This window comes from Octopus bimaculoides, chromosome 8, assembly GCF_001194135.2.
Source record: "Octopus bimaculoides isolate UCB-OBI-ISO-001 chromosome 8, ASM119413v2, whole genome shotgun sequence".
NCBI classification, from domain to species: Eukaryota; Metazoa; Mollusca; class Cephalopoda; order Octopoda; family Octopodidae; genus Octopus; species Octopus bimaculoides.
Window position 1 is genome coordinate 96,076,607 of NC_068988.1, and position 24,479 is coordinate 96,101,085.

Consider the following 24,479-nt stretch of genomic DNA (forward strand, 5'->3'; position numbering starts at 1 on the left):
TCATCATCATCATCATAATCACCATTGTCATCAGTATCATCATAATCATCTGACCTCTCAACATTTCATATTATTTAGCAGTATTTCTATTCAGAAATAAGCTTGGAATCTTCTAAGATTCCTTGTAAATTTCTATAATTGTTTATAAATCTTTAAAAAAATATCAAAATCCTATTTTTTCGTCGTTAATGATGGTAAATTAATTCCAATCCATTTCTTTATTAAAATCTGTCTTATAGATTCCTGATTTAATTCATGAAGGAATTGCATATGGCGGTTTAAACTCGACTCCTGCTTTAGAAAGTTGTCTTCAAATGGTAAAGATGCTTTCATGTTTTTTTATAATTTATCATTGAATTCAGTTTTATTATTCTTTTATGTCCTGTTATTTACAAATGCATATATCAAGCATATGTGAATTACTACGGCACTCTGTCGGTTACAACGACGAGCGTTCCAGTTGATCCGATCAACGGAACAGCCTGCTTGAGAAATTAACGTGCAAGTGGCTGAGCACTCCACAGACGTGTGTACCTTTAACGTGGTTCTCGGGGAGATTCAGTGTGACAAGGCTGGCCCCTTTGAATTACAGGTACAACAGAAACAGGAAGAAAGAGTGAAAGAAAGTTGTGGTGAAAGAGTACAGCAGGGTTCGCCACCATCCCCCTGCCAGAGCCTCGTGGAGCTTTTAGGTGTTTCCACTCAAGAAACACTCACAACGCCCAGTCTGGGAATCGAAACTACGATCCTACGACCGTGAGTCCACTGCCCTAACCACTGGGCCATTGCACCTCCACATATGTGAATACATCTATGAATGTGTATGTCCACACATGTACCAAGGTATATAATTACAATTCTGGCAAGGAAGAGGATGGTTTGCAAGGAAAGAAATAAGGTGCAGCTGTAAAGGATGGCTTCACATTTTTTTTATTTCCTTCCCTGTTTTGAAATCTTTGATGCTCGTTTATACACCTACATCAATACATCGAGTGTGAATTTGTATGTTTCTCTTTACACCCTTACTCTTTGCCTTTTTCCTTCTTGTGACTTTTTGGGGGTTTTTTTCCGTCAGTTGAACTTCCTCCTCCCTACTAACATTCTTCTCTTCCCTCTACCATTCCCTTTGCTGCACCTCTTTTTCTTTTCTCTTCCTTTCAAACCATTTTAACCTGCCCCTTGCATTTCTTCCCTCTGGCTTCCAGCCCACTGCTGTTGTCACTGAATCGTTCTCTCATTCTCATGTTTATACAATTCTCTCCATCCAGTTTAAAATAAATAAATAAATACAACCCTTTTCAAGACCCTTATTTGGTGGCTCCCATCTTGACTATTTTGTTGTCATTGTCTTCTGCTTCAGTTGCAATAAGCATGACCTCATCAACAGCAGCAGAGAAATGGCAGTCGGCTCCCATCTTCATCCTTTTTTCATTCCAATATAATAATAATCAAAAAAAAAAGACCCACTGAGGCATGTGAAAGCACATAGCTCAGTGGTTAGAGTGTCAGGCTCACAAGCATGAGGTAGTGAGTTTGATTCTCCAACTGTGCTGGATGTTGTGTTCTTGAGCAAGACACTTTATTTCACGTTACTCCAGTTCACTCAGCTGTAGAAATGAGTTGCGACATCATTGGTGCCATGCTGTATTGGCCCCTTTGCCTTTCCCTTGTAGGTTTATGTCAAACAGCTTTTATCATGTGGCGCAGGTCATCTGGTCATCAAAGACAAATAGCTTTTCTTCTTCTGTTTTGTGTGTCATTAAGAAAGAAGTTAGGTGCTAGGCATGTTTGAAAGTTTTGAGAACAGCTTTCCTTCTCCGGTTAAGGCCAACTTCTTTGTGTAGAAGGTAAAGTCAGAGAGAGAGATGTTCTACCTCTCATTAAATTTTATGAAAGGTAGGTAGGAGTGGCAAAACTATGACTAATTGGGCCGACAATAACTTTGCATTGTAATTTAGCAGCAAAAACTGGGGGACGGCACTTAGCTTTGCTGTGCAAAGGAAATTTGGGTGCCTTAAATTGACTTAATGTTCTTGCCTCCTCATCTTATTCTTATTATGTATTTATTAATTTGTCTTTATTGTTATCATTGATCTCACCTTTTTTTTACTCAGTGTAAATCCTCCTGTTTCTTGTTTGTATTTAGCCTTTGTACTCTCCCAGCATCTTGGGCCTTTCTGGCCAATAAAAGAAATCACCACGACCACCACCACCATTATTAGACAATGGATTGGCAGATGGTCATGAAAAAGCTATGTGGTATTTGTTCTGGTTCTTTGTATTCTTAGTTCAAATTCTGCTGCTGTTAACTTTGCTTTTATCCATTAAGGGTGGAGGGATAGGTACCACTCATGTACTAGGGGCAATAGTATTGGCTAATCCCCTCCCCTCTAGATTACAGTCTTTGCGTGCCTCAATCCGAAACCAATATTGTTGTTATTATTCAGAGTGATTGTAAATATGGTATTTCTGAAGACATGTTCTATGCCTGGCTTTACAAAGAACCCCAAACATTGGTCTGGTTGCCAACCCTTCACAGAATTGTCACTACAGAATCTGGTAAGATTTCTATCTGTCACCATTTCTCTTAGCCTTTTTTTTTTTTTAATGTTTACCAGACATACGGCAGCAAACTGGCAGAATTGTTAGCACATGGGACAAAGTGCTTTGTGGCATTTGGGTCCCATCTTTACATTGAGTCGACTACAAAATCCTGCTGAAGAAATTGTCCAACATTGGAGTCCGTGGAAAGCTGCTGCAGTGGATAAAGTGTTTCCTGACGAACAGAAACCAACATATTGTGTTTTAGGGAATACGATCCAGCTCAGCCAAAGTCAGTAGTGGTGTCCCACAAGGTACTCTGTTGGACCCACTCCTCTTCATTATTTACATCAACGATATCATAGATTTCATCAAACATTCTACATTGAAAATCTTTGCAGATGATTCCAAACTCCAGAAAGCCATGAACGGTATGGGAGACCAAACATGCTTTCAGTTGGATCTGTTTGCTATTGTCCAGTGGGCGGAGAAAAACAATTTGCTTTTAAATGAAGATAAGTTTGATTTGATCCACTTTGGGAAGGAGGAAACTCTGAAATTACCATATGCTCTTCCCTCGGGCAACTCCCTAGTGTCATCCAACAACGCCAGAGATCTTGGAGTAATTGTTGATAACAATCTAAGCTGGAGTTCCCACGTAAACAGCAAGGTTGACTTGGCTCGCAAGATGTGCTCCTGGATTCTGAGAATTTTCCGGTCTAGAGATGCCCACACCATCATCCTTCTCTACTCTACTTTGCCCGACCCTACCTTGAATACTGCCCCCCCCCCATACGAAGCAACTCATTATGAAAGTGGAAGCACTCCAGAGGTCAATAACAAGAAAGATAGACAACATGAGAGGCATTGATTATTAGGGGCGACTTAAAAAACTCAATCTCTGCTCTCTCCAACGCTGCCGGGAGCACTACAACATTTGTATGATGTGGAAAATATTCCATCAATATTGCACAAATGATGTTGGCATCAATTTTAAAATCCATCCAAGACTTGGCCCCCGTACAATCCGTCCACTACAAAAAACAAACTCAGGACACATAACAACATTACGTCACAATTACTTTACCTCAACCAGTCCAGCTCTCTTTAATACCATACCAAAACACGTCAAAACGGAAACGGATCCCATAAAATTCAAAAGTTCACTGGACAAATTTCTTCAAAAAATCCCGGACCAACCTCCTACACCCGGATATGTCTCCAACACTAATAACTCTTTGTTAGAGTGGACCATGGTGCCCCATATAGGACTAAAAGACATCACCAGGTGGCGCTATTGAGTTAGACATGGACTGGGCCTGTACTGGCCGAAACCTATCAAAGTTATACATGTATATATGTATATATATGTATATATATGTATATATATATTGCTGTGTTCATTTTTTTTTATATATTATATTATTACCCTGTCAACTTGTGGCTAAAGTTTTCTCCATCAATCTTGGTGTTTAGAAATTTGTTTTTTTTTTTTTGCTTCTTCATTTATATGTGCCATGTCAGTTTTACAAAACCAGTGAGTTGAGACATCTTTCTGTATTATTTCAGTTAAACATGAAGTCAAATGTAGCATCTGCAAAGATTTCCCAATCATTGGATTCCGGTAAGTAATCTCTTATATTCTTCATTTTAAAATAGCCCCGCTCCCCCTCCTCCTCCTTAAAACAGATTAGTCTCCTTTAAAGAGAAGACATCAATCTATCTTGGTCATCTTATCTTTTTTTTTAAAAATGTCAATTTATTTAAATGCAAGCCAACTAATGGCTCAGTGGCTGCACAGTAAATAAGCAGCCATTGCTTATTTCTATATCACCTTACAGCTAGGTGGACTGAGCTGTTAAAAATCCCATGTCTTGTCCATCCTCTCTTAATTCATGTCTTTGTACTTTTACCATTTCATTATTGCAGCTATCGGTGCCTTAAGTGTTTCAAATTCGATATATGTCAACAATGTTTCTTCAACGGTAAAACCAAAGGCAAACACAAACTCAAGCATCCTCTGAAGGAATTTTGTGCTGTTGTGAGTATTATTATTATTATTATTATTATTATTATTATTATTATTGACTGAATAAATTGTTGTTGTTGTTACTGTATTTTTTAAATTACTGTTTTTGTTGTGATTCATTTACTGCCTCTGAGAATCCATGGAATTGGTGGCAAAGTTTATTACTAAATTTGTGATATTTGTTTCAGTTCCTGCTGAGCAATGAAGTGATGGTCATTAATCCACAAATAATTTAATCCACAAATCCGTCATTTCTAACTCATTTCTAAGGCATTGACACTTTATTTCGTGGAAAGACACTTTTCAGGCCAAGGATGTCTTGATTAAATGAAGGTTTACATTGTCACAAGGGGGTACTTGTTGACACATGGAAGATTCGATCAGAATATATACACACACACATGCACACACAAACAAACGAACAAACGTTATTTTGGATTTGATCCCATTTGATACTGAAGTTTTGAGTGATATATCTGTGACAGGAATCGTATTAAATAACTAAATAATGGCTGGTGTATGAGATGTAGCAAGATTAACAGGAATGGTTGACAGTGATGTCGTAATTATTGCAGAAAGAATACCAAGAAGTGTTTTGTGTTTAGCACTAATTTGTTTCATTAATGCCAAATGTTCCTTTTACAGGCCAGCACCAAACAAGATATGAAAGCATTCCTAATTACTGTGAGAAACAACTTGAGTAAAAAACACAGGTACAAACGTCGAGTGAAGTACCTACCTGTGGATAATTGCAACAGCAGTATTGGAGGCGGCAGTGACACAATGTAAGTGCCATGATTTTCTTTGAAACTGCATGTTGTGTAGGTTAGCCAGGAAGATAATACATTTCTGGCATTTTGTATTCATTTACGTTAAAAATGGAATTGTGTGTTTAAACCCCCCCTCTCTCTCACACACACACACACACACACAAGATGATCTGTTGTAACCCACCCAGAAAGTGGCAATTGGGAACCACCTTTGTGTCCTCCTCCAAGTTAGTGCACCAACCACTATCATGCTGACCAGTCTTGGAGAACATGGACACAACCTCTTCCTCCAGACCCAACTAAAAATAACTGTGGTTTTATGTTGGAACAGAATAAACTGCTCCATTGAGTTTATCTCATTCTTTTAACTGACAAAGATTCTCCGTTACTTTAATCATCTCTCAGATCTGTTTCATCTGATCCAGATTCATTGCCTCTCTTCATGACTTCGTTGTTCTTAAATTCTCGAGATTTCACATTACAGGTCCACTGCATCAACTCGGAGGTCGACAATGTACGAAGAACAGGTTTCTCGGCTTACCACAAGTCATGCATCTGATAGTGCTTCCAGTGCTCCAGCCAGGCTTTGTGAAATGGAACATCCAACCAGAGCAAAGCAAATGTGTTCAAAGTCTTTACAAACTGATAATTTGACGGTAGCAGTCAGTGTCCATAATAAGGTAAGAAGCAACACTTCCATGTCTCTCTCTCTTGATATACATTCACAACAATAAATAAATGGTAATTTATTGTTCAATCAGGAAAGTTTGATAATTGATGTTGTTGTTATTATTATTATTATTATTATTATTATTATTATCTGAAGCAGAAATTGTTGTCATTGACTTAGATTAATTATAAGATTATTAAGAAATTGTGCTCTTGTTCATTAAAATTCCTGTTGGTTCAATGTAATCATTGATTACATTTTCATAAAATGCTTGTTACACTGCTTATTATGCAGAATAATTCTAAATCTTTACTTTTTATAGGAAAACCGTACACCATCTCCAACAGAAACAGTAGCTTTGCAACAAGTACAGGAACTCCAGAAGATTATTCGAGATTTGGAGTCTGAAAACCGGTAAATGTTGCCCATTTTTTTGCAAATTGTGTTAATTGGTTTGATTCTGCAACCAAATAATTATTATATACATCTCTTTACTTCATTAGACTTGAGTAGAATTGTAACAAGGGCATTGATGTATCCATCAATGGATCTGTTGCATGTATTTCATGCACATTCTTGCAACACCCAATCAGGCAGTACTGTCGTCGGCCACGACAGCGATTTCACTTGCCTCAACAGGTCTTTGCAAGCATAGTTTATTGCCCAATGATTGAAGGGTACTCTTAAATGGGCTGGTTTCACACCACTGGCATAGGCCATGGTTATGGTCTCACTTGGCTTGCCGAACAAGTCACCGTTTCTTGTCACAACTGATTAAATATCTTGGAGTAGTTTGTGGCTATGTATTTTCTCTCATGTGTATATTGAAACCTGCTTAATTTATTGTCCTTTCAGAAATCTATATCGGCAGTTGGCTGAAATTCGAGATAATGGAACAGATAGCTGTAGCAGCTTATCATATGGTGAAGACATTGAAATGGAGAAAGAATTGGTTGAAGCTAAAAAGGAAGTTGTGGACGACCATAATCTAAGGCTGAATAAACAGCTGAATCGAGTTCATGTCATGCTGAAGGTAAAAAAAAAAAAAAAAAAAAAAATTACAGGGGTTGGATGAAATAATGGAAACGCCTTAAAATTTCAAACAAATTTATTTTAATGTGGAGTAGGACCGCCTTTGGCAGTAATTATAGCTTGAATTCTACAAGGTATGGACTTGTACAAAGTTTGAATTGTTTCCAAAGGAATTTTTGTCCATTCTTCATCTGAAACAGTCTCCAATTCTTGTAGTGGAGGATATCGATTTCTTACTTGTTTTTCTAAAATGCACCATAAATGTTCAATAGTATTGAGATCTGGGGACTGTGGTGGCCAGATAAGATATCTGATATCTGAAAAGAAACAGCAATTTTAGCAAAACATATTAAGCAACTCTAATAATAAATCAAAAAAACATAAAATTAAACAAGCTTTTGACGGTTTTATAGATATTTCAAAATTATGATGCTAGGTGTTTCCATTATTTTGTTCAACCCCTGTAGAATCAAATATAATTTGAAATGGTTGTGATAATGCAAGTTGGTAGAGGTGGGGTTCTGGTATAGGAAATGAGAAATGAGTGAGAGTGTGTGATAGACTGGGAATGGTATGAAATGACGGAGCCAGAAACTGAGGTGTAGCAGTTGGACAAGTTGTTCGTTAATTAAGGTAACATTTGCATAGTTCTTATATTTGAAAACCTGTCAGGCAGAATTGAAATTGGAATATATTTTCATTAAAGGAGAAAAAAAAGAGAAAATAGAAAGCTTCTGACAATGCACAAATTTCACAAAATCCTTATATTTCAGAAACAATCTGGGAAATGTCCATTTATACAGGTTCCATTAATCCCTTTCTTCAATGTTACAATACTTCAAGCAAACTACAACACTTTTATAGTTTCATTAATTTGAGCAAAAAAGAGCAATGTCTATAACTTTTTTTCAGTTTCCTTCAGCTGTAAGGCAGGGATTATTTGGTTGGGATTAATGTAAATCCTGCTTAGTTTGAATAGTTAAAGATTAGTGTGCTTGGAGTTCGTTAATTAGAATTGTTAATTATGTTCTTGATTTCCGTCATTATTTGCTCCATTAATTGTACAATTGAATGAAATTCCTTTGCTATGTAAATACTGTTCTCTTTCTTGGCTGACATTTTTGTCTACTGAAAAATATGAAGAACAATTAAAACATTTGGCATTGTTAAAATTACAGAATTCCAGATTACTATAAAATATGACAAACTGGAGTTAATAGCAATAATAGATAAAATTAACATGATACTGATTTTTCATTTTTACAATTTGTGTTAATTGATGCTCCCATCACCATCGAGGATTTCTTTCAGAGACAAAAGTTGTTTTGTGTGCATTTTTGTACATTTTCAATAAACTGTGTTTGTAAATGTAAAATGAATCTTCTCTGTTTCCTTGTAGAATAATGCAGCAACTGAAAAATACCAAAATCCAGTGCTAGCAAATGGAACTAACCATAATAATTCACCTTTAAAAAATGGTTACCACTTAAAGAATGGTTATAATCTTGCTAATGGATTCCATATTCCACAGAATGGTTTTAAACCACAGACAATAACTCCATTTACAAATGGTTACAAGTCATATAATGGCCTGCAAACCCAAAATGGTTATAAACTACCAAATGGTTTCCTTCAACAAACTAATCCTCAAAATGTATTTCCAATTCAGAATGGTTTTCAAACCTCCAATAATTACCAGTTCCAAAATGACCATTCTTCACAAGGTGGCTTCACTTTACAGAATGGGTCAGAGCATCCTGCACTTCTTAAAGAACCACCACCTTATTCCAACATGACCAGCGTACCTGAAATAGACATTAATTTTGACCAGTCCACCATTGACTCAACTCATAAGTTTGATGTTTCTTCACCATGTTCCTCAATTATTTCTCCAAGTGAGGCAGAGGAGGAAATGGACAAATTGGTGAAAAAATTGAGAGCATTTCCACAGAATCATTCTTACTCAGGTAAGTGTGTGTGTGTGTGTAAACAGAAGTTAATTGAAACCCCCTGATCAAATATCTATCCAGGGTTCCATGTGTTGTAGAGAATAATGCCAGACGGTCTGTTTTGATCTGTGATGCCAAATGTCGTATGTTACCTGGTCGAATTAATGAGTGCAGAGAAAGTAGATGGAGTGAAAACTCTAGAACAAATAGATGGATTGGGGATTTAAGGTCCTGCTTCTGTTGACTATGGAAGCTTTACTTCTTCATGCAAAAGGTAGATTTTACAGAAAGAGAAACCTTTGGTGCCAAAAAAAAAAACTTCACATTTCCTAGACTTGTTGAATATCTCCCTTTTAAATAATCTATATTCAAGTTGAAGGAATCGCTGAATGACCACCCAAACGGTTTCACTACAGAAATAATAAATTTTTAAAACCCTATTATTGAAAAAATCTTGTGCAGCATTTGTCTGTACCTGATTTAGATAAGGGAGGTAACTGTTCATCAGTAAAAGGGAAGTAAGCCATGATTTTACTTTAATGTAAGACTCCTCGTCATTGGTTTTTCTGTTGAGTGAAACGGCCATGTTTCCAGAGGTGAATTATTCAAACCCCAAAGAATTCCTTTCAATACATGGCTATGATGCTCCCCAACTACTGCTGCACGTATCATCAGCCACCAAGGGACATGCTCAGCTGGTTATGGTCAAACAACTGACAAGCAAATCTGTGGTGTAGAGCAGAATATTTGCTGTAGCCCATCTTTTATACCAAGACAAATCAATGTTCAGGATAATACTTCCAAGCAGTTAAGATGTGAAGCCATGAGAGCCACTGCCTGGGACTGCATCCATGCAATTATTATTTTTATCATTATTATTATTATTATTCCTCTTCCTCCTCCTCCTCTTCTTCTTCTTGCAATCCAATCAGTTGGTACATCATTTTTTTCTCTTCATCAAATGGCAAAGTGTGTACGTATTTTGTTCCTTCTGCTTCGAACCTGTGTCCAGCTGGAGCTGTAGCCTTGAATCTCTTTTATTTCTGTATCAAAATGTGTTACTTTGTAGACAAAGATGGTGACTCCATATCTTCTAGTTCTTGTTCATATTTTTCGGCTGAAAAAGACTTTTCATATTCAAGTAAGATGACATCACCTGCACGTGCACTCATTTACACACACACACTCATGCGCGCACATGCACATTAGATACTTTACACAAAAATATTTATTTGTATTGCGAGATATATATTATAAATGGCTTCTGCTGTTTTGTTAGCTTTTTTTTTCTATCTATTTATTCAAATGAAATAATTTTGAATGTAAGGTTCTGCAACCAAAAAATTGCTCTTTAAGAAAGTTTATGACAACAGCTTTTTTATGCGAATCTTTACTCTATAAACTTTACTTTTCCTCATTGATATTCTTCTTGTTTGTCTGTTTATTACTTGGATGTATAAGTTTATACACATATACAGCTGATGGAAGCATAGTTCTGCGTCCAGTACAAGCAATCATCATCGTTTGACGTCCACTTTCCATGCTGGCATGGGTAGGACGGTTTGACTGGGGGCTGGCAAGCCAGGAGGCTGCACCAGGCTCCAATCCGATCTGGCAAAGTTTCTACAGCTGGATGCCCTTCCTAATGCCAACCACCCCGAGAGTGTAGTGGGTGCTTTTTATGTGTCATTGGCACGAGCGCCAGTCAGGCAGTACTGGCATCGACTACGCTTGAATGGTGCTTTGTATGTGCCACCAGCATGGGGAACCAATCAGGCAGAACTATGTATGTATGTACCTGGTCAGTTCATTTTTATAGTAATCTGATATTAATTTTATGGAGCACTGTAGTGGTAGACTTTATATTTAAAAAAATGTATTTGTTTCATTGGAAAGTATTTCATGTGTGCACACACGCATACAAATTGCTTTAACGAGTAATTACGTCCATGTTGTAGTCTTGTTATTTCAGTAGCTTCCACCACTCAACACTGCTTCTTTTGTAATTCACTGAAGAAAAGTATTAATCTCTTTGTGTGGTTGACTTTTCCACTTCACTTTTGCTACTATAATGTTGTTGGAAATGCATGAATGTCACATAATCTCATCTTTTTATAAATGGTGATGACTTATGGATGAACGAAAAACTCAAAAGGTTGATTAATTTTAATTACTTGTTTTAAAAACATTACCATATACGTGTGTAATAAGTGACACATAAGGTCCACGGCCACCATCATCATCGTCATCACTATTATCATGTGTGTATCTCATAACTATCTGAAAAATAAATGGTGGATTGTGAAATCTTTAGAATTTCCGAATTATGCTGACAGGCATGACATGGTTAATATTTCTGCTGCAATAAAGACATACTATCATTCTATCAGACTCCTGCTTTCTGTTAGGAAAGGTCTTGACTCTAAAGTCCTAATCCCAAAACTCTTTTAATCTGTATCAGAAGACATCGAAGTACAGCTGACATGTTCTTCATTACTCAGCACTAAATTCCTGAGAAATGCAGAGAGCAATCTTTGTGGATGTATTGATTCCTGTTGGGTGTTCTCAAAGTCTGGATGGCCACCCATATTTGTAATGCTTGAGTTGTTGTTAATGGAGAGATCGTTTAACAACTGTTTGTTGAGTGTGATCTTGTAGCTCATACTCCAGACACTTCTACGAGTCATCATTGCAGCAGCTGTTAAAGTTTATAAGTGAATAAGCCTGACAGAACCATCCAGAAAACTGGGGTCTTCTGCCAATGGCATCGTCTCTCTTCTTCACTTTCTAAGTACGAGAGCAACAACAAACCACATCCTCTCAGTTTACAGGCAGCATTATCTTCAATGTCTCTACACTGGATGAGGAGATTGTAAACTGCTTCAGGCAGGCTTCTGTACGCTTTGGAGAGTTCGGAAAGAAAGAGTTTCTAGTGTTCGTGGGGAACAACGAACTTAGTTTTGTGATGAAAGGAGTCTTTGTATAAGACTTAAGATTTATATTTGGATTTTGAAACAAAATACTCAATGACATAAACAGTAGAGCTTATTAGTGTGTGTGTGTGTGTGAGCGGTGCTTGTGTGTATGTGTGGGTATAAACATTCAGATAACACATACATAATATACTCCTAAATAAATATGTATGACTTTATCTTTCCTTCTCTGGTTAATTCTTTCAGATGAAATGAGTCCTTATCTTAAATCTGTCTTTCGAATAGACTTGTAACTAGCACCATATTGAAAAAGGTTTGTGATGCAGGTTGTTTTAGTTGTCCACGAAATGTATTAGGCTTTGTAGAGTGCAACTTAACCTAGAAGTTAACTGCCTTTGCCTTGTGCCACCAAATACTAATTGAAGTAATGTTCTTTGCATCTATGAATTATTTCAAGGGGAAGATTACTCTGCCAACAATGAATTAGCCAATGGAGGGGGCCCTCTTGTGCTGTCACACACAATGCTACCATGAAAATAAGGGACACACTTGACAATGTAGATAAAGATTACAGGTGTTAGTCATAGATTTGCTCAATTGGGATAAAGAACATGAATTACCATTAACACTTAATTAATGGAAACTAATACTTTGGATTTGCTTGTAACACATTCTTAGCAATAATATTTGCTTGTATTTTTTTTTAATGCAACTGATAAAACCTACCAGAGAACAACCGGATGAGAAAGCTTATATCTGATCACTCCATCCTTCAAATCCCACTTCACCATCTTAAAGAAGAAAAGACATTTTGGATAATGTAGTCCTAGCATCACAGCTAGAACACCTTGTGGTCATATTTTATGTGACCAGAAACTAAACAAAGACAACAAACAAGTTTGAAATAAAAACCTTCAAAAGGTGAAGATTTCTGTTCCTCAAAATTCAGTTTTGTCCTCTTTCAAGTCCAAATCTTGAAATTGCAAAGCAGACATCTTAACCATGGTTTTACAGTTAAGATATTTGGTTTATAATTACATCGTTTTGGATTCAGTTCCATTGTGTTATCTTTAACCATAGCCTCAATTCAACAACAAAACCTTGTGAACCGAATTTGGAATTTGGAAGGTTCATTTTTGCTATAGACTTCATCCATCGGCCAGTTTAAGATTTAGGTTTCCTTTTACTAGTTTTGGTGATCTTGAAAAAAAGATTATGGCTTCATCCCTTTCTCCTAATAAAGTCAATTATTGATTTTAACTTTAGTTTTCAAATTTATTTAAAAGCAAAAAGACAATATTTTACCAGAAACAATGTTTAATAATATAATTTGATTTTTATTAAAATATATCAAAGATTGAATATTATAAAGTCTGATTCATTGTTGTGCAATCAAAGTTCTATTTCTCTGAACTAATTGGCAGCCAAGAGGAACCAAAACAAGAGCAAAACCTAGAAATCCTTTTGTTGTTTTCTGTCTTTTATTTCTTCCTTAAACCTTATTGAATTTCTGGAAAATGTCATTTCCTTGTAAGAGAACCTCGTCCTTTGCACAGGAACTAATTGCTTCTGGTTATTTAATTTAACATTAATTATCATCGTTTAACGTCTGCTTTCCATGCTGGCATGGGTTGGACGGTTTGACTGACGAGTGGTAAGTCAAAAGACTGTACCAATCTCCAATCTGATCTGGCAAGGTTTCTACAGCTGGACGCCCTTCCTAATGCCAACCACTCCGAGAGTGTAGTGGGTGCTTTTGCGTGCCACTGGCATGGGGGCCAGTCAGGTGGCACTGGCATCGACCCACTCACGAATGGTGCTTTTTGCGTGCCACCAGCACAGGGAGCCAGTCAGGCGGCCCTGCCATTGGAATGGATTCCTGTGTCCAGCTGATACTCCTTTTGTGAAGCTTGGAGATAAATGGAAAGGAAGGAGGCTTTCAGCTGAGAACACAAAGAAATCAAACTAAACCCCAGAAACCATTTGCTACACTTCCATTGCACCACTCAACTGCCTTTCTGTCTGTAAGAAATCCTTTGAACCATTCTTGTGTTATTGATTCCTCATTAGTTACTGATAGGAGTGTTTATCCCAGCTGATGTAGTTTCGCATCCTATATTGTGTCAGGTGATTTCCTTATCATTATGATTTGTTATATTTTCTAAAAATTTTATGGCTTTTTTTTTTTTTTCATTCTGTTCCAAGTTTTGTAAATTTGGGTATTTGTAAGAATTGTTAAAAAAATTGTATTACTGTTGGCCTCTCTTCATAACATAAATAAACTCACTGATTGTAACTTTTTAAGAAAATAAAATTAATTTTAATTATGATAGATTACTCAATTTTTCAACTTTATTTGCTTGAGTTAATGTATCATTGAGATTTTCTTTTTCTTTTTCTTTTTTTCTTCTTCAATATTGCAGCTTGTTCAATGTCAGAATTTACAAGAACAAATGAAGACCTATTTCAAACTGTTGATGGAGTAAACACAGCTATGACCAATTTAATGAACCGTGTTGCACCACCTCAGGCAGCAATATAAAAACTTCCATTGTTGGATGCAGATGAAGCAGAGGAAATCACTGAAGCTGTTGGAATTTTTTTTAATACTTTGTTTTCTAAATGGGTTTGTTTATGATTGAATTAGTTCCAATTATTCTGTGTTGTCTGCTATGTTCTCATTATTGTAAAGAAGGTGGCAAAATCGTTTGCACATCAGACAAAATTCTTAGTGGCGTTTTAAATCCCACTGAGGTCAACTCTGCTTGTCATCCCTTCAGATTCTATGAAAAAAAAGTACCAGTTAAGTATTGGGGTTGGTGTACTTGACTTGCCCCTCCCCTCAAAAATTGCTAGCCTTGTGCCAGTTGATAAGTGCATCTTATAATTATTGTACATTCAAGTTTTTATTAAACACCAATTGTACACTCAAAAGAAAAAGATTATTTAACAAACAGCCCTGAAACCCTTAATTTTAACATAGTAAGTCACCTTAATTCAGGTAAATCAGTGGATAATAGCTGTTCACATGTATTTAAAAACAAATTGTAGCCTGAAAGTTTCATTTCAACACAAAATCTCTCTTTTCCAATCTAAGGTTGATTGTTCAGTGAATTATATTCATAAAATGGTTTTTTTGTTATTGTTTTTTATCTGGTTAGACAATCAACCAATAAATTTAGATTATTTGTTGTCGATGTGGTCACATGACTAGTTAATGCCCTTCCTTTGGCATCTCTGTGAAAGAGATTTAAGTGTTTCCATTGTCAGCTTTCAGTAAGAGAGAATGTGCATCGAAGAAGTCTGTCTTTTAGACACATCTCAGATACATAAACATTTTGTAAATTCACATCAAAATCTCAACAATTTCAATTATAAACATTTCATTACAGTATTGTTTTATTTCTTTTGTATCTTTCAGACACATTTTAAGAACCATTTTGTACATAATTTTCTGAAAGGAATCTTTTCGCATATGTTTGGATTAACAGGTCATTCATTTATATGTGCATCAGCAGATTAGATATTGGTAGATTAGAGATGGTCCAAGTCAATGGATTACCAAATAATTGGGAGGCTGACAGTTTATATTCTTTCAGGATTAAGAGAGAGATTTAACTCTCAGACAGCAAAGTCCACCTGACTGTGAATAGGTATCACAATTAATAACAGGTTGTAAAGAGCTCTGTCAAATTAACAAGTGCTTCTTTTTAGCTAAAACAGTATTGAGATAAATCCTGCTGTGAGTCCAGCCAAACAAGGAATGACTTCCACAAAGGTGGCTTACTTTTGGGCTGTCTTCATAACTAAATAGGTTATAGGACTTTTGTAGACTAATGTCAAGTCAAGGCTGGTCAAATTAATGTCTCAGTAGAGATAGTAGTTAGAAGTTTAAGAATTTGTGACAAGTACAGGTGGCCTACACCATCTATAAACAATTACAAGGAACTTCAGTTCCTACTATAAACAAAATGAGGGAGCACTGTATATTTCATGAGTGTTTCACTTGCTTTCAATTGTTAGTTCTTATCTCCTCTTTGTTTATAACTTAGAAAGGTCTAAGTTCTGTAAAACTAACGGCCCTTTAAATACAGGATGATGGCCTCTTCACTGGCATCCAATAAGACTTGACCACAAGATCTATAATCAATATCTACATTTTCTGATGTGATGTTTGTGCTGTCAGACAAACAAATCAAACCCTTTTGTTGGCCCTTTTTCTTTTTCTATTTTCAGAATCCACTGGGTTTGTTTTCGTCAAGTAGTCTGGTTAGGTTTTTAAAGTTCCAAATTTATATTTGCAAAGTTATCAATCAAAATGCCTTTTGTATTCAAATATCATTCCAGTCTATTTGTTTCCATATGAGGCCCAATAAACCAGGCTACAACCATTTGTTCTTATTTGTGGCTGGAAGACAAAAAGTTATTTTGAGATTCACTTTAAAAGTGAATAAAGGAAAATTTCCTTATTATAATTTGTATTGTTGTTTTGACTCCAGTCAACTCTGATTCAACAGGACTCTCATGAAAGCTATTCCAGTTATATCCATCTCATCCTTCTCTCAGGTTTTGCACATCTACATTATCTCTGTCCTTTTCTTTTTCAAGATTTTAGCATGTATTTGGTGAGAAAGTTGGCTATTTTATTTAGCAGGTTGAGTGACTATGAAATGGCTGTTAGGTTGACTTGATTTCATTAGACAGAGTCTAACAAAGAAACATGATGGTTTTTAAATAAATACAATGTTCTCGAATATAGAAAGTTAACAACACGTATTGTCTAAATGTACAGAACTTGTTTGTCCATTTTAAGACAGAACTTTATTTCGTTTTGAAAATGTCATTCAAATGCTTTCCTTTGTTTCGCACACATGCTTGTGGCCTAAGCCAGAGCTTCTGCATTTTGCATCAAGCCATGTTCTGAGTTATTGCTTTGGAAATAGCAGCTTTCAGTTCATCAGGTGTGAACAGTTTATTGATGGACATCGTCTTCTAGAAATAGCTGCAAATGAAATAATCGCAAACCAAAAGATTAGGCAGTTAAGCCAGCCATGGCCCCTCATTGCACTGACAACATTCCTGTAATAATGTACATGGAAGCTGTGTGGGTGGTCACTTTGTTTTTGTTGACTCACCCCTCTCTCAGTATGTTGTGTTACTCTGCATGTTCTCTTCTTTAAAAAAAAAACATGGAATTACCACATGAAAGTTTACTATGCAACACCACACACTTCATATTAACAGTCAAGCAATTCTCACAAAGTTGTGGATTGTTGTTTGACTCGGCAGAAGTTTTGCCTTTTTCTATAACCAGACATTGAAATGTACTTTGTCAACGCTTGCCATCTACTGCCCACTTTGCAGACATGTCTCCCACAAACTTTTTCTGGTTTTCCCAATCTTACCATTTTATTTCTTGCAACAAACATATTCTTATAAGGACAAACATTTTAATGAATGTGCAATAAATTTCACACAACATTCTGAAAGACTTAACAGTGCCATGCTTTGCTGCAGAACTATTACGGCCCATTTAATGGCCTTGCTATTCCTCATGGTCAGGCAATAAGGGTTTCCTTTACAATGCTGACATGGTCAACCTAAACTTTTCTCCTCATAATGATATCAAATTTCAACTGACCGTTTTTCCATGAGATCCTACATCAAAAACACAAACAGAATTTTCGTTGTGTTTAAGTAACCACTTAAAAAAAAAAAAAACCCCCACCTTCATCACAAAATCACAATGGTGCACATTCCACTGCATCACAGCAACTGAAATATCATCCTGCCTGTGTGTTGCTCAGCATCCTCAAGTATGTGACCCCGTCCTCTTAAAAACCTTCATCTTTCTCTGCCAGACTCTATAAATGTGTCTTAAGGTTAATCTATTGACAAATATTCTAAATGGTTAAATGTATCCAAGTTGTTACCACTGATTTACAAACTCCAAAGCAAGCAGGGTTTAGTTTCAATCCTCGTGATTACAATAAATAGTCCAGGGGTGTTTGAAATTGTTATTTAGCCCTTGGTCAGCAATGGTTAAATAAGCCTATGATCAAAGGTGTTTCAGCTATGACCATCCTGTCTTTTGTGCAAATAGTATATCCAGGACTACATTATTGTCTAACGTGTACTATTTTTAATGACAGTAAGTAGTGATTCGAGAGAGGCCTGGCTGCTATTTCTAGCCGGCCAAGCAACCCAGGTGGGGGATCTTGTTAAAAATGGTTGTGAATGTCAAATGTGTTGCTGTTGTTTTTTTTTTCCTCCCCCTTTTATGATCATTTGTAAAACATCATTTCGTTGAACTGGTTTGCTCTTAAATGTGAATGCTTTTATTTTATTCAATTTGTGAAATAAGTGGGGGTCTCATACATTTGTTTGATATTATTGTGTAACGTTGTGTGGTGTCCAGACAATTGTCACAGTCCACTGGATTCTGCACTAATTAAAAACATTAGCCAGCAGGAAGATCTTCAACTTGCAACATCCATCACAGTGCCACTCTAAACAATATAGAATGGACAATTTCATTTCTGTCAATCCTCTTTCTAACAGAAACCATTAAACTCGCGAGGCAGCAAGCGGGCAGAAGCGTTAGCACTCCAGGCGAAATGCTTAGTGGTATTTCATCTGTCTTTATGTTCTGAGTTCAAATTCCGCCGAGGTCGACTTTGCTTTTCATCCTTTCGGGGTCAATTAAATAACTATCAGTTACGCACTGGGGTCGATGTAATTGACTTGATCCCCTTGTTTGTCCCCTCTAACCCCTTGTGGGCAATAAAGAAATAAGAAACCATTAAACTTGAATCATTGAAGAGACCATAACTACATTTTCAATTCTTATCTGTGAAGGTTCAAACCTTTCACATCCAAATATCTCATTGACTTAACACCCAGTAAGTCTATGATGCTCCCACTTATTTCCACCACAAATAACTGCGATTGCTGCTTTTTATGTCGTGTTTAACCTGTTAATCATTGTTTTTCTCACTTTAATTGAGCTCCCTAATTAACAACTGTTAATCAATGACAAACTTTACCTTCTATATTACCAGTTACTTCAGAAAATACCAAATTTCACAGTTCTGGTGAGAGAACTAAAAATGGCACTTCATATCTCCATTATAATTCTTGTTTCTTGCTTAATTAAGAAAGATCTAATTTGTTGCTCGTTAACTCTTGCCATAAGTTTTAACATTGCTGATATCTCACCTGAGTTTTATATTTTATCTGATATTTCAACAGCAGACATGGTTTACCATATCCAAACTTTGCAGTTTATTGAAATGTGGGGCCAATTCAGAAAGTATTGATACATTTTTGTAACTTTTCATTCCTTGAGACTAACCTAAATCACTAAAACTCGTTAACTTTATCTCCTGAGCAATTTCCTCATCAATCCAAGACTGGAGAATCGTTCTGACTATTTTTCTGCAAAAGAAAAAGAAATATTGTTTGCTCTGAAATTTAATTTTTATATCTTTATTTATTGTTTCTTCTGTTATATTAATTTATTCACTAATGACTTGGAAAAATTAACATAATTTTCTTTTATGTAGATTTAGAAATTACTTTAGAATTAAGTCATTCTCTCTCTCACTGTTTTCCTTTGTCAGCCAAGTACTGTCTTAGAATTTGCCATTGTTCACACGGTGCCTATATACGTCGATAGAAATTTATTGGCCTTCATTTTACACACAGTCAATAGCTGTTGATAAACATTAAAATTTGACTTTGTCATGCAATTTCTGTAAACCAGAAAATAGTTTTATTTTTGTCTGACTTCAGAACGAAGACTGATTGATGAGAGGAAATCACTATCTAACGAAGGGACCAATTCTCATTTAATATCTTACATCATTGTGCCTTTCTCTCTCTCTCTCTTTTTTTTAAATATTACCATGACATGAAAAGGTCCAAATTTCGTTTCTCTTTGCAACGGAACCAACTGGATTTATTGCTGCTTTTTATTAACCAAGAATGAGTTTGTATCAATTTATATGTTTTGCCCTCATTATTTCTTTTTAAAGTAATAACAACACTATTTGGCTTTTGCCATTACAACTAACCAAGAGGCCAGCAATTCACATGTTACATAGAGATGTAAATAGGTATAACAGGATACAAGCAACTCGGCACCGTAGGTAGGAGCACTGTCTAATGGACAAGTGTTTCAATAGCTTTTTGGCTAAGTTCAACTCTAACCACACATGTCCATTGTACCAGAAGTTGTGACCTTCTCAACTCTGAAAAGTTGACTTAATTTACAACTAAACAATTATTGAATGTGTTTTACATCTTTTTAACCATAGATCTCTCCTAGAATTATTATAAATCAGTTTTGTATTCTTTATTATCATTAATCTGTCATACTCTGATTAAGAAAAATAAGTTTTCACTGAAATAATTTCTAAAAGAACAAGATTAACATTTTATCGTCATAATAATAATTAATGTTCTTCTGATTAACAAAACAATGAATCCCTATTTCTTGAGGTTAATGAAGTCAGTGTTGTCCCTCCTCCTTAAATTAGTTCCCTGTATCCATTCCTACAACACCCAAGCCGAATGTCCCTCTACAGCTCCCTTATTTCACTGAATGCCCCACCCCTCTCCTATATAATTCTCTGTATCCATTCATAATTAAGACACCCCAAGTCAGCCTACACTTTGCAGTGGATTTCCCCAAGTGAGGGGACCAGGATTGTTTCTAAGTCAATTTAGAAACCAAACTATTGCCATTGCGTTTAGCTTTCTGAAAGGTGAAATTTTCTAAAGTTTAACATTTGTTTTTTTTCTTTTTTATTAACCATTTTTAAAATTTTTATTTTAAATACTAATATTCTCTTTTATAGTAAAAATTAATCAGGTATTTCAGATAACTGTAGATTAAAAATAGCAATAGCAATGGCATTGGAATAAAAGTGTAAAATGTTAGGAAAACCGTCCAGAATCTCTGCACCAACATTAGTGACTTCCACTCAAGAGGAAGTTTCTTTTAGTGGTAGACAAAAATCTTCATTGTTGGGATAGAGTTGTTAGTTCAAATAGCACTCCCATCAGATTGATAAACATAAGCAGCATTATATGGGGGGAGTCAAAGCAGAAGTAAGGTATTGAGTACACTCTGTCCTCAGTCATTGTGTGTAATATATATGTTAGCTCAAGTTCAGTGGTCTGTCTTTACAGCTGATTGGATGCTATTCTACAGACAAAAACTTTCCCAAACCCCATTGACAACAGGTTTTGGAATTTAGATTTAGAGATTGGCTAAATTGATTTGTTTTAAAAGAATTGAATTTAGAATTGTGGCAGGAATTACATGAAGGAGATGATATAGAGACAAAAATGAAGAGAATTTAGTTTTCTTTGTCATTAACTTGAAACACAAACAGTAATTATAGAATTTATGGGGGGGGGGGGCATGGTTAAATTCTGAATATAATACAGAAGTTATTGGATGGAGAGGAGGAAGTATGTGGATTTTTCATTTTGATAGAAGTGACTTTAGTTGAGAATACACAAAGATTATGGGTTACCACCATTGGTTGGATTTCAGATCCAACCAATGCTACTGGGATGCGTTCTGTTACTTGTACAGATGCAGGAGCATCAGCTCTGGCTATTTGGCCGTGTTGCTCATCACAGGGGATCTGGTTTGTGAGGGAACTGCAAACGGGTCACCCGGGTGGACCCAGGAATAGACCAACAATGCATGCCTCGGATTTGAGCGAAAGTTTTAGACTTTAATAACAATAATTTCTTGTAAAATATTTTGGTGGGTCTGATTTAATTTTCTCTAAAAAATGTAAAAGAGGAAACTGCATGTGTGTGTGATAACAAACTTTAACCTTCTTTAATTACAAAGCAGAAGGCCTTGTTTGATTTGATGTGGTATTAAATTAACCAACAGAAACAGTGAAATAATCTCGTATTTAATTTTTAATCCAACTGACCTTAATGTTGCATTTTTTTGGTGACTCCAAGAATCAGAGCTGAAGCTTTAAACTGTCTTCATTCATTTATTTGGTGCTATATCATCATCGTCTTTTCATGTATCAAGTTTTTCCATGCTGGCATGGATTAAACAGGCTGGGGGAGGGAAGGGGGGGGGGTCTTTTTATCACCAATCACTTTGCAATGTAGGCTGGGTGTATTATTTTATTGACTCAACAGCAGTATTAGACGAGTGAGTTCTGTTCTACCCGGGACTAGAGCCTCCCCCTCCATCATGTGTAAATATTTATTCAGGGTTACTGCTTCAAGCTCCCTTCACATCTGCAGGCAATTGGAATTGAACCCTTTCCGTTAACTGTTGGGTTTGTTCAGAGAGCACAACTTTGTAGATGTTTCTCTGAAATGTAAAGGAAGGAGTTTTGCTAGCAAGGGAGTTCACAGTGTCAGTCTAAGAATGCTGAGATTAATGTTTGTCTCCAACAACATAGAGGGTTGGAGTTACCAAGGGAGCCCAGTAAAAATGACAAGAGCCGACTGCCTCGAGAGTTTGGTTCTCATTGTTGATGCTGTGGCCCAAAACATTTCTCACAGATTCACTTCATTTAGCTTTAAATAAGAAGTACAAACACTGAAGAATTGATGAGGGCTTCCTTATCTATGTTTAACTCTATCCAATGACACTGAGTTCAAATCCCACCAAGGTCGTCTTTATCTTACATCATTATAATGCTCAGTCAAATACCAGGACTGTTTCTCTCTTGGAATCCATTTAATTGAAGACACCAAAAATGGAATATTCACATCCAAGACCCAGCTATCTTGTCACCACTCTATGAACTCACTCAAATTGGCCAAAAAAGCAATCAGCACAACTTTCCTTGTGCATCTTTTTGAGAAGTCACTTGTCTATAAAATAATTGAGGAATCATCTCGGCTTACTACCATTATTTAAATAAGCACCTTTTACAGATACAATCAGTGGATTCTTACTTTCTTTGATGATCTTTAAAAAAGAAAAAACATTGATAATTATTTCGTGAAAGGTAACTTGTTAGAAATGTAAAAGCTTTTTAGTTTAATCTGTTTTGATTCTTGAAGAAGAAAGTGTAAAAATTAGGCAGATATGTGCATTTTTAGCAAATTTAATGTGCCATTTATATAACCTTGGTTTTATTTTTACTTCTACCAAGATACCTGTCTGTTTGTTGGCCAGGTATTTTATTTCTTACTCCTCTCTTTGATCAACTTCACTTACTTTCATATTACTGCTGCTTATTTTATCAATATCAATGGAATGCTAAGTCAACAAGATTTAAAATTGAGGAATTTACTAACAGTTAGCTAACCACAACCATTCTCTGTAGACAACTATTTATTTGGATGTTTTTGTTTCAATTCTGATGATTTAATTAAAAAGGTAAATAATGGCATTCAAACAATGTCATAGATACTATATTTTTACAACAGAGAAATATCCCCCCCTCTCCTCCACCCACACACACTTGTATATATATATGACTTCTTTTGTATATTTAACATTTGTATATAGATGACTACAAATCGGTTTGATTATATTGCTTCTTTTTTAAACAATTTGTTATAGAAAAATATTTTAAAACATTTTTATGTTAATCTGATATTGTGTAGTTTTTTTTTCTTTGCCCTGTTAATTGCATTTTATGGCTTCATCCATTGTATCATTAGCCAGCTCAAAGCTGTTTTTGTATTTGTAGCCATTTTACTATTGATAGCTTATTAAAGAATCTTCATCACGCTTTTATTACCATTATTAGAGCAGAAGGATGATAGAAATTGGAGAAAGACAGCTTAAATGCCTTGAGGTGTTTAGCTTTATCTCTTTATATTCTATCTTCAATTCCTCCATGAGGCGACTTTACTGTTCGTCCTGGTGGCTGTTGATTTAAGTTCCAATAAAGATCAATTAAATCAACACTCCATCTGCCTATGTTAAATATCATCATTATTATTTTCTGAATAAAAACTATTTCTCTATAACATTGACAACTAAATGCCTTTTGTTGTATTTCTTTTCATTTTCATTCAATATTTCCTTTTTTTAAACAGTAAAACATTCATCTTCAACAAATTGTTCTAACGACTGGAAATAAATGTAAAAATTTCATCCTGATTTCTTCGATTAAAAAAAAAAACATTAAGTTATGCCACAAACAACTCCAAGACATCCTCACCTGCATACATTATTCCTTGCTGGTAATTAAATCTTAAATATATAATTTCTTTTCCCTTATATTCTTCCCATTTGGGTTACACAAAGATTTTTGTGCATTAGTTACCAGATCTTATACTGCAGATCATCTGCTCTCGATAATGATGACACACACAGGTGGTTGTGGCTCAAGCAGGAATCAATAAAAAGAGGGCTTCCAATGAAGTGAGCATCTCCCACAGATCCTTCGACTACTGAATCACTTAAAGAAGAGAAATGAAAGGAACAGTCCACTCACATTAAGCAACTGTTGTTCACCCCTCTGTGTGTATAATGACTTAAAGAATATGGTCAGTTGGGATTAAGTGGATCAACAGCATTATAGTCACAGGTGATAGTGTGCC

The 24,479-nt window shown here is 35.8% G+C and overlaps 1 protein-coding gene across 5 annotated transcripts in view; it reads left to right on the top strand.

Annotated features, from left to right (window-relative positions):
• The window catches only part of LOC106868269 (dystrophin), a 111,884-nt gene extending 87,967 nt beyond the window's left edge, over positions 1 to 23,917 (top strand). For 2 of the 5 annotated variants that reach the window (XM_052970288.1, XM_052970289.1), the window contains exons 8-17: positions 240 to 317; positions 2,448 to 2,559; positions 4,111 to 4,165; positions 4,471 to 4,582; positions 5,216 to 5,355; positions 5,825 to 6,020; positions 6,333 to 6,424; positions 6,866 to 7,043; positions 8,442 to 9,009; positions 10,061 to 10,233. In XM_052970288.1, coding sequence (XP_052826248.1) covers positions 240 to 317; positions 2,448 to 2,559; positions 4,111 to 4,165; positions 4,471 to 4,582; positions 5,216 to 5,355; positions 5,825 to 6,020; positions 6,333 to 6,424; positions 6,866 to 7,043; positions 8,442 to 9,009; positions 10,061 to 10,200 — 1,671 coding nt within the window. In that variant the 3' untranslated portion in view covers positions 10,201 to 10,233. Of the gene's footprint in view, positions 1 to 239; positions 318 to 2,447; positions 2,560 to 4,110; positions 4,166 to 4,470; positions 4,583 to 5,215; positions 5,356 to 5,824; positions 6,021 to 6,332; positions 6,425 to 6,865; positions 7,044 to 8,441; positions 9,010 to 10,060; positions 10,235 to 12,170; positions 12,238 to 14,347 lie in introns of those variants that run through there. The other 3 variants (XM_014913465.2, XM_052970287.1, XM_014913458.2) reach the window with 3 other exon arrangements.
• Positions 23,918 to 24,479: the final 562 nt, after the last annotated feature.